Genomic DNA, 17,682 nt, shown 5'->3' with positions numbered 1-17,682 from the left:
GGATATTGTGGTTGCTTGTCTCACTCTACTATTTGTATGGCCATTAAATAATATGTCCTTTGCTCTCATTTATTGCTATGCAGATGAGCCTTAAATAGGCTGATATGCTCAAACAAGCCCATGGACTACCCTGTTAAAAGATTCAATTATTTGTATGGTCAGCAAGTACAAAGTAATAAAATACAATTAGGCCATGAAATCTTCCTACTTTATTGGGAATCAAATTCTTCATCTTCTCACTTTGGTTCTATTAAAATTGGCTATTTCAAATGGATTGCTTGGAGGAAAAAAAAAAGATTTTGGTAAGATTTCTATATAAGTAAGAAGATAATCTATTGTTTTATAAATTCTCTATGTATCTGAAAAATTATTGTATAGATTATTTTGATCATTGACACACCACCAACCAACCTCTTGATGTCCTCAAGGGTTGCATAGACTCCTCTTACAATATTTTTCATATGCTGTAGGGTACAACAGTGTGTCTTAACATTGAACTTGACACCTAGTTAAATGTTTCCATAATTAGTTGCTTAGAAGTGGTTGGTATGTACATTCTTCTCAGTCTCTTCACTCTTCTTCTTTCCTGCATTTCATGTGATCCACCTTGCTATCTCAGGTTCATCATAATGTGGGTGACAAGGAGAGGATGGCATCTACCATGTGTTCTTAGGATAAAACTAATCATGTAATCCCTTCTTCAAGTTAGATCCATGAGTTGACTGCTGTACAAGGCACTGCATATAAAATTTATCTTTGGCTTGGTAGTAGCCACATGAAGTGTTTGATATCATTGCCATCTCTAAGAATCTTTCCCACCTTTTGACGTAAAGAAGGGGGTGCAGCAATTAACTACTCTTCGGTGGGAAGCTTAATCCCTTCCAACCCTACAAATCCCATGTGGTTGGGGTAGCTTTTCTTTGTAGATCCAAGGCCTTCAAGCTTTACCCTAAAGACACCCACACCAACTTGTTTAGTGCTATGATTGCATGTATTCTTCAAGCTTGATTCATTTCTTTGAGGATGGTATTGATAGAGGAGCAGACATGCATGGTTGAGCAGCAAAGTGATCCAAGGCTTCCTCTGAGTCTTTCATGCATTCAGTAAATGATACCTTTCTGTCTTTCTACTGGCCCTCCTTCCTCATACAAATCATTCCATCATCTCATCATCATCTTCCTTTTCATGGACGTGACTATTTAACTACTTGTCCTTCCCTCTATCTCTCTCTCTCCTGTTCCCCACAGAGACTTGTGTCTTTGTGTTCTCTTCTCCTCCTCCTCCTCGGGTTCTCGCGTCCATGGGATTAGAGGTGGTCGTCATGGGCGAATTGCCTTTGCTTCCGGCTATAAAGACGTCCTCCTTGATACAAGAAAAGCCCGTCGAAGGCGGTCCAAGAACGAAGGACGGCGAAGAGGAAGAGTGCGTGACACCGGTGGCGGAGGAACACACGCTGAGGCCGGCCGTCGTGTGCCCGCCCGCCCCGAGAAAGCGGAGACCTGCAAAGCGGACGGTGGAGGCTCCACCAAATGGCTTTTACGACGTGCCTTGTGATCTCACCTCCATCTTTCTCGCCCTCCCTCTCAAGAAGAAATCCTGCGTGGAGTGGTTACGTCTACTGTAGCTTCTTTCCTTGTTTCTTCTGATTTCTTCTTTCTTCTTGTGCATGGACGTGAATGATTTCATGGTCTTCATCTTTTTCTCTGTTGTTGGGGTGAAATTATATATATATAATGTATGTATGTATTGAAGCAAATAGATGTAATAGATTCATGCTACAATGCACAGGTTCTTCTTTTCATTGCAGTAATGTGGGAGTAATCTCATGACTTCGATCTGTAAACACTTGAAGAAAACAGCTTCTGTACTTCCTCTGGATGAGTGTCATCAAGTTGTAGAAAATTCTCTCAGTGAAAGACTGCAGCCAAAGATCTGTGGACATTAACATGTCCATGAGAAGGGAAATTAACATGGAAGGGATGAGATTCCTGCAGACAACAGCACATGATGATCAAGTGCATTCTAATGCAGCTTCCAATTCATAATACCACAGAGGACAACCCTGCACTGTGAATCAACAGAGGCATCCTTCGTCATCAACACAGACATCCAACATACCAGCATCTCTTATTATTCTTCTTCTTCTTGGACATGCCTTTATGCTTGATTAGTCTAAGCCATTTACCTAATTCAATGATGCAGTAAGCTCTCAGATGATAGATAAGCAAGGACATGGTCAGCATTAGGAAGAATAGTTGTGTCAGTGGCATAGGCTGTCCATGTGGTTGAGTGACCCACCAATCGCCACAGCTCAGCTCAGTGGTCTACATTTTGGCTTACAAGCAATGCCATCTTTGGAGCTTTTAGCCTTTTTCTTGACCACTGTCTTCTCCACTTTCCACCATATCCATCATTCATCTCTTGATCCACACTCACTTTCAAGAATCTAAGGCTCCATTTCTTGTGCAACGTACCATGAAGCAATATAAGAAGAATTCCTGCCTTCAAGTTGCAACAATCTTAGGTCCCATTTGTTGTAAAAGGTATCATGAACCAATCCAAGAAGATTTCCTGGCATCAAGAAGCAGCAGTGAGGGAACATCAACAGCTAAATTGCTACTTCTCCTTCAGCTGTTCAGGTCTTATTATCTCAAGAGCTGAATTATAACAGTCTTAATTTAGTCCTATGTTAAAAGTGGATAGAGGACTTGAATTGACTTATAAAAGCATGGTGAAAGGTTCCTCGAATGCTCAAGTTAGCTGAGATATATTGGGAGTAGAATTCTCGAGATGAAATATAAGTATCTAGAGAGAGAGAGAGAGAGAGAGAGAGAGAGAGAGAGAGAGGAGAGAGAAGAACCATATCATGGCCGGAAGGACCCTTACTAAGTTTGACTACCTGTAACAATATATATATATATATATATATATATATATATATATATATATATATATATATATATATATATATATATATATATATGTGTGTGTGTGTGTGTGTGTGTGTGTGTGTTTTCTTCGAGAGACTGTGCTCTATTTATTTAGAGTAGCATGGTGAAAAGAGTTCATTGTTTCTATCTGCCTCTAAATAGACCTTGGAAAGAAATTAAAGCCCTGCTATATATTATTTTGGTCCATGATTCCTTAGTTTCCTTGTTGCCTTTTGGTTTTCAAGTATCATGATACTCTTTTATTTACCTTATAACTTTTACAGCTAGTGAATTTGCATGTTCTTCCTATGAAAAGTCATGTTAAGTGAAAGAAAGAAAGTACTTTCCTTCATCAACAAATGGGTTGAACAGTAGCTTTGCTTAACAATACTCATTTGGATGATGCTGCAGTATGTTAGCTTCAGGTTTGCTTTGCATGGGAGATGATCACAGTCAACAAGTCATCCCTTGCTTATATACTTCTTATAGTAAATTGTTTTGAGTTTGCATCAATCAAAGAAAAGTTCATGACTTGACTCTATACTTTTGATTCCTATTGTAATTAATGTTGTAAATTGCCTTTTTGTTCTTATGATACTTCTTCTGTCAATGAAGTTTCTTATGTGGATTTATGCAATCCATGAGATGCATGCAGCTGGTCTTAAAGATCATCACTAAGCCAAGAATCTAAGAGCTCCTGTGGCTCAACTTCAAAGAGGGGTATACGAGCTTTTGCAATATGTTGACCACCGTACTTGTCTGCACGATTGCACTGTTCTACCTTTCATGAACAATGATGTGATACCAGCTTGTGTTTATTTCAGAGAGAGCGAGCACTCATGGCGTGATTGAAGAACGCCAGTCCAAGCTACAAGGAGCTGTCAAAGATTGCTGTGTGCAGAGCTTGGAGAGAACCACCAATTGAATTGTTATGTGATGACTATGAGGGAAGTGACCACTGCATGCCAGCCGATCTTGGTAGCAGCAGTAGCAGTACCATTCAACTTTCCCCTCCAACCGTCACAATGCAACGCAGTACTCCAACCATCACATTAAGCACTCTCCCTTCTTCTTCTTCCATTGCATTCTCAATTCTACGCTTTCTTGTCAGGCCTGTCTTATCAGCTTTCTCGTTTGCGTCGCCTCGTTTCGGTCCGCACGGCTCACAGTCCAGGATGCAGCAGAAAGCCACAAGCAGACGCACCACCGCCTTCGAAGGGGAAAGCGGAACCATCCACATCAATGCGAGGGACGTGATGGTGTTTTGTCCTCTTCCACCCCCGTTCGATGCATCATCATCCACTTCCGCTCCACAATAACTCGCAAGAGTCCATCACACGCAACCATCCACCTGCAACATCCACAGTATTCGGCACTGCAAGCAGTAGCTGTATCAGTAATAAGAAAATGATGCAGTATCCCCGAAATCAGATCTGCTGTGTAGCTCTGCAAGCATTCTTTATCCACACATGAAGCACGCACGCAGCGCTTGGCCTGCGTCGAGACGTGTGCGCAGTGGAAGTACGCGTAGCATGAGTTTGAGTGGGGGAAGGTCATTTCGTCGAACATGTTGTGGGCAGTAGTTGAAGTAAAGAAGTCCGTAACGAACTCGTTCCCATCGCGTGTCGAGAAGCTGACCATTGCCTTCGAGAGGCGGGAAACGTGGCAGAGCCTGGTAAGCCAAGATTGTCGTTGTGTACGTGCTACTTCACATCCGATCTCCGGCTTCGCCACTTGCTTCCCGTGTCACTCTCTCTCTCTCTCTCTGCGGTAATCGATTGACAGATGACGCCAGTGGTCGGCCGGTGTCGCTCAGCTGTTTGGGCCGTACAGGGTTCAGCTTCCTCGGTAACAAGGACTTCAATCGCAAGTCTCCTCCAGAATAGCAATCATCGAATCAGCGTTTCTCATGGGAGTTTTTAGCCGTGACCCTACAGTTGGTGGTGGGACCCAGCTTTTGAGCGACACTGTAAGTTTGGGATAAGCTTGACTTTTATCGTACATAAGACGGCTAATCCCAAACGAATGGTAATTTGTCGTGATTAATGCCATCTCCGATGGCAATATGAAGTGCCGTTCTTGGCTCCCATCGCGGAGCACACGGCGTCGCCTTCTACAAATATTTGCCTGCCGTTTTGGTTGGACGAGGAGGGAGGGGGAGAAGACGGTGAAGGCGTCATCGGCGGAGATGTGCCCGACGACGAAAAAACCTGCTGACACAGCCGGCCAAAGAGGAGGAGAGCCGCCTCCGCCAGAGCCCGCGAGGGCCGCGGAGGACCCCTGCTACGACTGGCGGCAGGAGGCGATCGAGGGCGGGTCCCTTCGACACGTTGACCTCGACACGGGCACCAACGGCTGGGCCTCCCCGCCCGGGGATCTCTTCCACCTCCGCGGCCTCAACTACTTCGCCCGCCGCCAGAAGTGCCCCTCCGGCGAGTGGCTCCTCAAGCCCGCCGGCGTCGACTGGCTCCGATCCGCCTCCCGCCTGGACGACGTCCTCGGCCGTCCTGACAACCGCGTCGCCACGGCCCTCCGCCGCGCCCAAGCCCTCGGCGGTGCCCGCAAGGCCTTCCTTTTCGCCGTCAACCTCCAGGTCCCCGGCCGCGAGTGCCACTCCGCCGTCTTCTACTTCGCCGCTGAGGAGCCCATCCCGCCGGGCTCCCTCTTCTACCGTTTTATCCACGGCGACGATGCCTTCCGGAACTCGCGGTTCAAGATCGTGAATCGGATCGTGAAGGGCCCATGGATCGTGAGGGCCGCCGTCGGGAACCACGCCGCCTGCCTCCTGGGCAAGGCGCTCACTTGCAACTACCACCGCGGGGAGAACTACCTCGAGATCGACGTCGACATCGGGAGCTCCGCCATCGCCAATGCCATCCTCCACCTCGCCCTCGGCTACGTGACGGCGGTCACCATCGACATGGGGTTCCTGGTGGAGGCTCAGGCGGAGGAGGAGCTGCCGGAGCGGCTCCTGGGGGCTGTCCGGGTGGCGCAGATGGAGATGAGCTCGGCCACCTATGTGGAGACTAAACCCAAGGCTACGGAGGCCGGAAAGACAGGGTTTTGGGGACCGGCGAAGGTCAACCACCATCACCAACACCACCCTGATCGGTGCTCGGGTGCGAAGCCATCAAGGTCGGGGGTGGGCAAGGACGGCGACGACGAAGGTTAGGGCTCTCTTCTCTTGATCTTTGTCGAAAAATGTGCGATTTTTAGATGTTGTGTTAAAAAGCCCAGCTTTTTAGGCTACGTAGATAATAATCTGTCACTGAGAGATGCTTGGAGCTGAAGGGGATTTCATGTCTTCATCTGCTATTGATACATTTCTTGGTTACTTGCTTTCTCTCTTCAATAAGTGCGGGAAAGAATGAATGCACTCATATGTTGATGCTCAATCAGGTTTCCTGTTATTTATTGTAGTAAATTACTGTTGGATTGGAAATTCATGAATCATTTAGCTTTAGTGCTTCCGGTGGATGCTCTCAATTGGTCTTTGAATGCATTCTCTCCCGTCAATTCTCTTTGCATATTTGAAGTCCTAATACTTTGCGTGTAGTAAAAATCTTGCGTTCCTACATACCAACCCATTGGAGCGATAACGAGAGCGGATTGGTGATCTTAGCCTGTTTAAGGAAATACAAGAGAGGAAACACTCGAGTGTGAGTTGATTTAGGTCGGTTTCCTTTTTTGTGTAAAATGCTGAGCAAAGAGCTTGAACGAGAATAAGGACCACTGGTGTCATTCTTTTGATCCTTTGATATGCTTTCTAGTATTTTTGCTTATGATTTAGATCTCAACATGCATTGAATTAGTACAGCTACATCCAAGCCTTGCCCTCATGATTCATTTGGCTTATAGATTTCTGCAACATCGGTATACTGAAAGAGGGATTCAGTTGAGGGAGTAAAACTATCAGAATTAGATTATGCTAAACTCACTTCTTTTTAACGTATATTGTGGGCAAGAAAGCTCTCAAAACATAACAAAGCTAGTCATCCATGCAATTGGAGATGGTATGAAGTTTTGTCCATGACACTGGAGTTACAGAGGCTTGCAAGACATTATACATGATCTATTCTTTTCTGTTAATACAATCAAAAGTATTCTTTTCTTGCTCTAAGAATTATACTTCTTTGAAGTCAGAATCTTGCTGACTAGATTAGCAATCACCATAATCTAGATATTTCTTGGTTAAAGATGTTTCTTTTACCTATACATTTCTTGGAGTACAATCTGTTTTGTGATACTTGATTGTTCTTTTGTGGTTGGAGCTGCTGGCCTTGAACCTGACAATCTTATTATATTTCTCTGGAAACAATGAGAATTTGAGAATATTGAACTGGACAGATAAACAATTATGCAATCAGTGCACCTCATTGGCCTATAAATCTTATATACTTGCAAGTGGATTGTATAGTGCATACATGTGGAACACATGCAATAAGTCTGATCATTTTCTAGTGAAGCAGCACCGGAACCCATGGCTGTGTTGGGAAAGAAGCAGTTTTTTTCTTCTTAATGCAAGCAAAGAACATTTACTTTGCTTGCATGCCTAATTCTTTTCTTTCAAGTTTTATGAGAATCATTTTCAACTTGCCTAAGCTTGTCTCTCTTCTACTGATGCATCATATTTCAACACATCCTTTTTGCAGATAATTTCCCTCCATAGTAAAGCTATTCTTCCTTCACTCCATGGCCCATGTACATGCCAAGCTTCTGAAAGTTTTTGAGGTTCTTGTCATGGCTTCTTCACCCTTCAACTTAACAATATTATGATCAGTCAGTATCATCAACTGCTTCTTAGTTTCATTGTTTTAATGAACTTCTTGTTTGATTCATTTGATTCAGAATAATCATGCTTCTGACTGATGTGAACATTCTTTATTGCTTCTGCTGTAGAATCGCTATCTGTAATTTCAACTTACTTGAAAAGCACATTTCCTGTCCTGTTTCAGGACCTCTTTGACATTAGAGTTTGTTGATGTCTGCCATAAACAAAATATGTTGCTTCACCTTGCAAATTTGAGGTTTATGAAGTTTATTCACATTAGATAATATGCAGTTTTCTTTTTTGTTTTCCTGTCAAACTGGACCTATTTTTCTTTCAGTATTGATTTTATATGGAATAACATTTTCTATTCGTAGTGTTCTGAGCGACTCAAATGGACTTGGACTTATAAGCTCTTGATTCTGTTATTCTTCAATCAACATGAGCTAAATATTCTCATCACTTTTTCCTTTCCTCCTCATCCATCTCTTTTTTTGCTTTCTCATCCATCACCTCCTCTCGTTTCAATTCGTTTTTATCTTCTCCTCTGTTCTCTTTTTCTTTAATTTTTTTTAAAAGATTTAAATTATAATTCTTTTAAAATTATGGAAGAGTATCTAAATCATATGTGAGTGCGGTTTTAGATAAGTTCGTGGAAATGCAGTCAATTTTGAAGTGAAATATATAGTGGCTCCTCATTCGGAAGTTTATATGATGGTTAATCAATTTCTTAGTGAACGAAAGGTAACCAACATGAAGTGATCCATGGCCAGCGTAAGATGATGGAGTCATCAACCATCTTCTCCATCCCTCTTCCACTTCATTTGGCAGTAAAATGGAGTCATCTACAGACGGAGGTGTGAGTCAATCATGCGTGTGTGTGTGTGAGAGAGAGAGAGAGAGAGAGAGACCGACTGGGTGTCCGAGTGAAGGAGAGAGAGAACGAGCTATGAAGTCAGTGCCTACCTGTGTCTGTGAGAGACAGACAAAGCGAGTGTGTGCGCGTGTGTTGCGTCTGTTTGTGAGAGACGGTGAGTGTAGTATGCGTGTGTATGAGAAAGAGATAGAGAGAGAGAGTGTGTGTCTGTGTGTGTGTGTGTGGCTGTGTACGAGAGAGTAAAGTTGACCATAGCAACAACATTCAAGTTAAGCTGCAGCAAGCCGTGCAGAGGACTCATGTGCTCACTGACCGTCCTTTCCCCCCTGCCGCCTCTCCGCTGACCTGTGGCAGACATACAAGCAGCCCCATTTACTCCCCCCACCTATCTACTCCACATATATCCTGTTCATCTTTCGACCCAATAAACAGATACATTTCTCCTTGCTTCTTCTCTTTTCTATGACCTTTTACCTTCTTCTCTCTCTCTCTCTCTCTCTCTCTCTCTCTCTCTATAGATATATATATATATATAAAGTCTCACTTGCAATGACATGTTAAGTGGTTAAGAGGCTTTACTCCCTCCGTAAACAACTCCTCCATCTGAGACCTAAAGGTTTAATCTGAATATATATTGAAATGATTGCAACAAGAGGAAATAGATAAAGCCCAGGTTTCAGATCTTCATATAAATCTGTCAGAAATAATAGAAGAGAGAGAGAGAGAGAGAGAGAGAGAGAACTGAATCAACTCCCTGTAGTTAATAATAATAATAATAAGAAGAAGAAGAAGAAGAAGAAGAAGCATGCAGATGAGGAGACTTCTGTGAGCTGTACACATCACACTTCGGCTGCTTCATGCTTTCTTCACCTGTTGTGCAAAGGGTTTGGACCAGTCGGCACCAGCCGCTTGTCTTCGTCGACCAAGCTCCCGTTCTTCTTCGGCTGCGTGAAGGGGCGGCCGCAGAGATCGACACTGTTCCTCTTCAACCTGCATCCATGGCGATGAATGGTGGCAGCAGCCACACTCAACTCCATCGCTGATGTCTTCTCTTTCGCTTTGTGACGATGGTGGGTGTGCTTCCAGTTGATCCTTCGAGCGCAACCGCGCGAATCGGCGAAGAATAGAATCAAGCACGCCACCAGGACTGCCCGAGCCCATCTCTTCTTCATGGCCACCGAAGCAGTACTACTCTCTCAAAGGAAGATGGCAATAACGGAGCTTCCTTGGATCTACAGATGCTTATGATCCATCCACATCTCCTCGATCATTGCCGTGCACCAACCCGCATTAATGGATCATCAGTTCTCTTGGACAAAAGAGAGCATCTTTACCAAAGAAACCAACGTACACAGACCTGACCGCTTCACACGCTAGCTTAAGATGGAACAAACGGCTAATAACAGGCTTCTTTTCTGCTCTCTCTGGATGATGATTCTGGGCAACAATGGCTAGGAAGGTAAACCAAGAAGAACAATGGAGAGGGAGAAGCAGAGGAAGGGGGAAGAGATCTGACGAAAGCTAGAAGGAAGGGTGAATCGTGGAGACTTCTCCCGTTATACCCGTGGGGGTTGGCAGCTCAGTTCTTCGGCCTCTTCTACTTAAATAGAGGGTACCGTCTGCAGAAGAAAACAACACCTCCACTTTGTACACTCGTCGTACTGTTTTGCACTCAGATCTAAGCAGTATACAGAGTGTTTCTACATGCATGTTAGGATATTGTTTTCATGCATGTAATGCACAGCCGGTTGGGTCATGGCCATTGAGGCAGCCAAAGGAAGAAGCGTGGCATGCATCAAACAACATATACAACCTTCCCTTGGGGATAGGGCAGCAGACCATGGAGACTTGCAGTGGAATTCTCTGTACATGGTTCCAAAGGATGTTACTGCTGCAAGTTTCGTCACAGGGTTTGGGTTTGTGAGTGGTGAATTATACATTGCTGTCTCTCATGAAAGAGAGAGAGAGAGAGAGAGAGAGAGAGAGAGAGAGAGAGAGAGAGAGAGAGAGAGAGAGACTGTCCCCATCTTCACATACCATTCTTGCGCTCTACAGGGAGGGCTACCAGAGAAGCCAATGGTCAAACTCCCACTTATGTCACAAAGCTTTGTAGGAGCAGAACCTTTCACCTGTATATTTGTTCTCCTTTTTCCTTCATGTAAGCTTAGACTCATCTCTGCAGTTAACATCAGAAGCTAAGCTTTGAAAAAGCATAATGAAGCTAAGAATAGATCATCTAATAATTTAAAGAAATGAAAATAAGAACATATCTTAATCATCGCCATAATACTTCACTTATGTCCTGTACAGTTGCAGCAAACAGATGTGATATGAGTGCTTTACGTACAGGAAAGCTACAGAGAGAATCTGCATTCTGCAGTTGCAAGTGCAGAATGTTACTGATTGAAATCAAAGGATATCTTCTGATGAAGCAGGGGAAGAACACTGGCATAACTCTAACCCTACGCCAAAATCAAACATTGGAAAGCTCCATCCCAAGACCAGTCTCGTGATGACAATAAGAGTTCCTGAAGGCAGCAGTGACGAGCGCCTGCGACCAATCCGTCTTCACCAACTGCACCCCTCGTCGCCCGGTCATCGGCGTCCCACAGGCTCGAGTAGACCCTCATGGCGTGGCTCTTCAGGTACGGCACGCCGGCGTGCCATCCACGTAGAATCTTCCTTCGTCCGAAGCACCGTCAGAAGAAGCTTCACAGCACAAGGAGCAGTTGACTCAGACGACATGTCCAGGATTCCACGAGAGGGAGTAGGTGCGGAAGTTCCCTGAGGGCAAGGCCATCGCCATGAGAGAGCTTCGGGTGTGGATGAATTGGTGGAGGGGGGCCATGACCACAAGAGGGGGGAGGTGGGGAGGTTCCCTGAGCGCAGTAGCGGAGGGAGATGGTTGAGCGTGTTCACCTACTACAGAGGTAGAATGACGTCCCATATAGTTTTCGTTTTTCCAATAAAGCAATGTTCTATTATTCCAAGAAAACTACCTAAAAGATGGAGAGGTCGATTTCCATGTAAAAAATCTTTTTTTTTTTCATTTGATTTTTTTTAATATCCTAAACGCCTTTGGTCGTTGCCACCACCTCCTCGTCCTAAGTAGGTTGTTCTCCTTCAAGTGGACATTATCGACTATCGCCTTTCTCACCATGTCCCCTTCTGTTTTATCACATTGTATCTACTATCACCCTCCCCCAACTGTCCCATCGTGTTACTTCTGTCGTCCCTCGTCGTGCTGCCTCTATCTCTATCATCCTTTGCCTTGCTATGTTGGCTCCACCAATCCCCATTGTGATCAATGTCCATGGCATACCCTCAAATTAGTAGTTTGAAATCCTAAATAATGTCGAAAGCATCAATGTTCCGACTTTAAGGCACGTTCACGATGACGAATCAATGGGGCATCCATGAATTGGGGCAAAACTCTCCCGAATGTTCTATACCTTCCTTGGGTCGAGTTGGTGATGAGGGTGTGGAGGGCAACTTAGAGAAAGAGGGGTTTGAGGACGAGGGCAAGGATGAAGAGGTGTGTGAGGTGTGGGCAGGAGACCATCTCGATAAGCCATGCGTTGATCTATCGACGAACAAGCATGCAACCGTGACAAAGCAAAAGACAATTATGATGAGGTGGCGAGGTAAGAAGATGATAATAAGGAGAGACATTTAGAATCTTGAAAGAAAAAAAAAAGCTACCAAATGAGAAAAATGAAAACGGAGGCACCTTTCAATAAAAACCAAAAAGAGAATTTTTTTCAGAAAAATCACTATATATATATATATATATATATATATATATCAAGAATAATAAAAATAACAAATTGACTAAGATGATGTATATATTTACATCATTTTATGTGAAGTGACAAAGGCTTTTCCGTTTTTTCTGATGTGGATAAAAAAAATAGCTTCTTGCTGAAGTATTATGTTCAATGCATTGTGGTAGTGCAGATATACCAGTCTTCTGCTAGATGATTTATCATCTCCCTGACCATTAGAGCCCATAGCAAAATGAACCAGTTGTTGTTTGACAGCATGATAGATTCATTGGAAGTGCTTCCTTGGAAGAAATCAAAACCTGGGATAATTTCCCACTCACAATCTGGCTGCTCAAAGGATTAAAACAATGCAATTTAAAGTGAATGAAGAATGAGGAAAATTTTATTTAAAAGCTTATCTAATCATTGAAGTAGCTGTGTTGCAGCTTGAATTAAGCTTAATATATCTCCCAGGTTTTCCTTTAAAATAATTATGATAGTAAGAAGAATATTAATAACATTTTACCTATTTCAAATTATTAATACCTGCATAGAAACTTAGCACTCTTGTTCAGAATGTAGACATTCATCATAAGAATATGTGAAATGCCAATGTCTATCGCAGCCTGCAAGCTGTACATTACAAGAGTCTCACATAGGAAAGGGGAATTATTACTAACTGCAACCAAATAATGAGCAAGTAAAATTAACATCATGTAAAATATTCTGATAGAAGGAGCTATAAGGAGATTCAAGAGCCTTTCAATCTATCTGATTCGAGAAAATGCACTTACCAAGTGTTCAAATAAATCGATAAACAATATGTCTTTGGCTTTATCGCTAATGGCCTTCTGAATCCATTTGTCATCATTGTAAACCCTAACACATAATAAGTTCCAAGCGCCATCCCAACACATAGAAGGAGCTATAAGGAGATTCAAGAGTCGTTCAGTCTATCTTATTCAAGAAAATGTACCCATCAAATGTTCATATAAATCGATAACCGATATGGCTTTGGCTTTATCGTTATCGTTGCTATCGGTTTTCCGAATCCATTTGTCATTATTGTAAACCCTAAATGGCTCAATAGTATCAATCCTGCCGATCACCACAGTTGCAAGAGACATCCTGAAGAAGAATAAATGACAAGCATACATTCACATCAACAAAAACAAGCTTTAAGGAAATGAACAACAGTGTTCAAGAGAAAACCGATGAAATGATTACTGAAAACAAGGAAAAAGGAATGTAACAGATGTGTCTCGAATGGTTAAGGCATATAAAATAAGAAAATAGGAAATTATGTGCATAAAAAGGGTATACAGAGGAAAGGAAAAGATATGGAAATTACCTGAATTCATTCATCGAGCTCATTAATTTTTCATTGTGAACCTAAGCAACAAGGGATTCTAACAGTACAGATGTGAAGTCACAGCATGCTTTTGATTTGTAACAGTTGAAATGAACATTTTATAAAATGGCATCCAACCAACACTCACAACACAAAAGATAATATGAAGCACTGTAAAGCTGAATTCTGAAGATATGCAAAGCCAAAATGAGAATCCAGTACCGCTTAATTCATGTGGATCTATACCAAAAGGCTCTGCAACTTTCTAAGACGCTTGATAGCAGGACTCTTAACACCCTTCCTGCTCTTCTTTACAGAGCTTGCCTTCACCTTAATCTTTTTGATCGTTGGAGGGGTTTCCCTGATGGGCCCAGGTGGAACTCCTTGCTTAAGTGCACTACCTTTTGGAGTAACAGACGGCGGTAATCTCAAGCTATGTGGAGGCAAAGGATTATTAGGCTTCCAGACCAAGTTACTCTTCATAGAAAATCTGACTTTCTTAGCACTCTTATCCCCACTCTTCTCAACATTGCCTTCACCATTAGCACTACTTCTCTTGTCATTGACCTTCACATCAGCACTCTTTGCCCTCCTCATCCTTTTCAAGGCAGCACCAGCAACAGGTCTTGCTGGCATAACACTAAATTGGTCGTTATCATCTGTCATGCCTGCTTCAGCAGCAGCCTTCTCGAATTGTCTCTGTAGATTAGAGATCATGCATTCGTCAAAATCCATCAATCCATGGGTTTCCATCACATCCCCATTCGAACTTACATCATCAACAACATCGATACCCTCGGTTGTGGCTTCAACAACATCACTTCCCATAACTGAATCCATGGACGACTTCTTTTTTCCAGACTTTTTCTTTTTCTTCTTGATGCTATCTGAAGATTTCTTTAAATTCTTCCTCTTTTTATTGCGCTTATCATCAGAGCCACCATCACCACATCCGTTCTTCACCTCAACCTGCATCTCTGTAACAACTGTACTGCTCACATTCTCCGAGCTCCCATTATCCAAATGCTGGACTGAGATATGAATTCCAGATTTATCTAAATCGTTCTCCAACTTCAGAAAGTCTTCATGCAAAAGGAACAGAATTTTCCGGTTTCCCTGAAGAGTCTCTGAAGCAGAAGCAGAATCAAAGAACTTCTTTGAAAATGCCAGCAACAAAGCAACTTTTCCAAGTTTCTCGACTTCATTGCCAGAGTCGACCTTATCTCCAGCCTTCTCGAGATTCAACAGCTTCCTCCCATTCTCAAGTAACCGGTCAAAGACATTTATCTTGATCTTATTGACGAGCACCTTATCCGCAGACTTCTTCAGCACCGAAACGAAGGGATTCAGCATCAAATCCAGCGTCTCCACCGCGAGAGGGAGGAGATCTCTGATCTCGTCCAAGAAGACCTCGGCGACATGGTAGTTAACGCCGTTCGCCGGGTAGTTATCAGCAGAAAGGAGCGATTTTTCCAAGAGGATTCCGGTAAGCCGGGTCGTGAGCTCGGGATCCCACGCGTTCTTCCTCAACAGAAGGAAGGCGTGGCAGAGGAACCTGCGGATGAGGAGGTAGAACTTATCGAGGCGGAGGAAGTCGATGCCGCTCCACTCCCGACGGATGGTAAGAAGGAAGGCCTCGAAGTAGCGGGCGGCGAGGGGGGCGGAGACTGACTCGAGGAGGGTGGCGAGGCGGCCGGCGAGGTCGGCCTGGACAGGGAGCTTGTCGGCGTGCCACACACAGTAGAAGATGCCCTTCCAGATCTTGGCGAGGTCGGCATCAGAGACGGCGTCGTCGGACTGCCGGCAGAGCCACGAGGAGAGGACGCGGACGGCACGGTCGCGCGCGGCCTTGTTGCAGGAGGCGAGGCGCTTCGCGATGTCGGCGCCGGAGAGGGGAGCGTCCATGGGGGCCGCCGAGCGACGAACCCTAGATCTGGCGAGCGGCTTAAAGACCCGAGGCGTCTGATCGAAACCCTAGGGAGGCCAGAGAAAGAAGCAGCCCGGTGACGTTACCGCCGTGCGAATAAAGCTGTTGGCGATGCCAATGAAGCAGCACCTTTCTCCATTTGTTTCCAAACTTACCCATTTGTTTACCTGCATCTTAATTGGACGAATGGTTAGGGTCGACGTGCCACAGTCAACAGTTATATTGAGTACACTTATTCTATGTAGGGATGGAAAATGTTTTCGATGTTTGTGTTAGCGTCAGTGTTTTGGAATTTATTATGGGACTTATGAGGTTAATTAAGGAATGTTAATCATGTTTATTCGCCAAATAAATAGAAATAATAGGATGGCAGGATTATGTTAGAGTTAAATCCAAGTCTAATTTTGACCCCAGTCTCTAGCATCCTATTTTTTCTTCCCTCTCTTATTCTATCTAATCTTGATGATTGGGTGATGCCATTTGAGCCATTAACTTGTTTATCTCAAATTATTCACCTCAAATACTAAAATTTAGATTAATGATAATAGATGATGTAAATTTAATATTTTGAGTTGATATGATTTTGTTAATTATGTCGATTAAAGATGTGAAATCTTATAATTAAGACTTTTGGGGTCTACACTTTACATTGAATAAGTTGATGGTAGTTAAAAGAGGGAGCTAATTATATATTACTTTTTATAGTTAGTTACTTTTAACAATTAGATCCGTAAAATATCAATATAACTTTTACTAATGAAAATATGATAGCAAAAAGATAATAAAATAATTTTAACATTTCAACTGGTAGCGGTGGACGACGCTAACGCAGTTGCCAAGCAGCTCTTTCGGCACTCTGCATTTGCGTCGATGCTCCGTCATTAGAGAATCAAAATCTATTATCGAAGCCATCCATGACCTGTCAAAGCAAGACATGAAGATGCATGCCCCCCTTATTAACGTTGATGTTGTACCCCTCCTTGCCACCCACCCGCCTTCTCAACCACCACCACTCCTCCGCGATTTAGTCCTAGAAGAACATCATTGTTGCCCTCCTCACCCTCTCCATCTCCACTTGCAAAGACGCTCATGTGCATTTTGGGCATCCTCGATGCCCTCGCTATCGCCCAGCATATCGCCATAATCCTTTATAGCCTCTCTCCATTGAAACGTATTGTTCCATCATATGGTCAAAGAAGCCCCTCATTGCCACCCTTGTGGACCTCCTCGATGCCCTTGGCGCATTGACTAAATCCATCAAGGACATGCTCCGGATCCTCTTCGGCTTAGCCCTTTATTTGTCAACCCCATTGCCCATGTCAAGCTGGGCACTGTGTTGCCTTTCTTCATGCTAGTGGTGAAGGACGGGTGGAGAGGGGTGATGGAGGACACGATGACGATAACCGCCCAAGCGACAAGATGCGATGAAAGTATAGAGGTGTTTCGGAGGGTGGATGGCGTCAGCATCCTAGTAGATCTAGTGGTTGGGGGGAGCAAGAGGGCAAGGGAAAACAATGTAATTGCATTGTTGAACCTAGTAAAGAGCGATGAAGACAAGACGATTTGGGACATCAAGGAGGTGGACAGGGCAGAGGCAACCATGAGGGCTTTGGCTAACAACGACAACGGGGTGAGCGCGAGGGGAAATAGCAAGATGGAGGCGCTACTAAGAGTTTTGGAGAGCAGGCGAAGGAGCTAGCTATAGGGTCTTGATAATTCTAAGACCAGGGAACTAGGCGCGAGGGGAAATAGCACTGACAACTCCGTGTCACAAATGTCATGTGCTCTATCATCGCTCTACATCCACCACCACCAATTAAAATATTAAGATTAAATTTTTACCCTTTGATTTAGTGTTTTCCTTAGTAAATCCGACGACATTAGGATAAATGGACCTAGATGTTTCACTTTCATAATTATAGGAATACCAATATACTTTTTAAAATATAAAGATCAAGTGGCTAATAACTAACTATACTAATAATATAATTAGCATTAAAGTAGTAGACATGTAAATGAGTTTCAAGAGACTTCTATCAAGCGAAAACAAGAGGCAAGAGAAAAA

The 17,682-nt window shown here is 43.5% G+C and overlaps 2 protein-coding genes across 2 annotated transcripts; one reads left to right on the top strand and one right to left on the bottom strand.

Annotated features, from left to right (window-relative positions):
• The first annotated feature begins 4,980 nt into the window (after positions 1-4,980).
• Positions 4,981-7,898, top strand: LOC135674409 (protein ENHANCED DISEASE RESISTANCE 2-like). Its single transcript, XM_065184225.1, has 2 exons — positions 4,981-6,097; positions 7,583-7,898. Exons 1-2 carry the CDS (start codon positions 4,996-4,998, stop codon positions 7,597-7,599), a joined length of 1,119 nt encoding a protein of 372 aa, XP_065040297.1. The 5' UTR covers positions 4,981-4,995; the 3' UTR covers positions 7,600-7,898.
• A 5,183-nt stretch (positions 7,899-13,081) lies between these two features.
• Positions 13,082-15,720, bottom strand: LOC135674407 (uncharacterized). The gene is made up of 2 exons (XM_065184222.1): positions 13,913-15,720; positions 13,082-13,467 (listed from the first exon to the last, which is right to left on the bottom strand). Exon 1 carries the CDS (start codon positions 15,593-15,595, stop codon positions 13,931-13,933), a length of 1,665 nt encoding a protein of 554 aa, XP_065040294.1. The 5' UTR covers positions 15,596-15,720; the 3' UTR covers positions 13,082-13,467; positions 13,913-13,930.
• Between the last annotated feature and the right edge of the window lie 1,962 nt (positions 15,721-17,682).

The sequence above is a fragment of the Musa acuminata genome, chromosome BXJ1-5, assembly GCF_036884655.1.
Source record: "Musa acuminata AAA Group cultivar baxijiao chromosome BXJ1-5, Cavendish_Baxijiao_AAA, whole genome shotgun sequence".
NCBI classification, from domain to species: domain Eukaryota; kingdom Viridiplantae; phylum Streptophyta; class Magnoliopsida; order Zingiberales; family Musaceae; genus Musa; species Musa acuminata.
This window is presented reverse-complemented; position numbering and strand designations above follow the sequence as displayed.

Coding starts and splice junctions, on each gene's coding strand:
- LOC135674409 (XM_065184225.1), top strand. CDS start 4,996: ATGAAGTGCCGTTCTTGGCTCCCATCGCGGAGCACACGGCGTCGCCTT.
- LOC135674407 (XM_065184222.1), bottom strand. CDS start 15,595: ATGGACGCTCCCCTCTCCGGCGCCGACATCGCGAAGCGCCTCGCCTCC.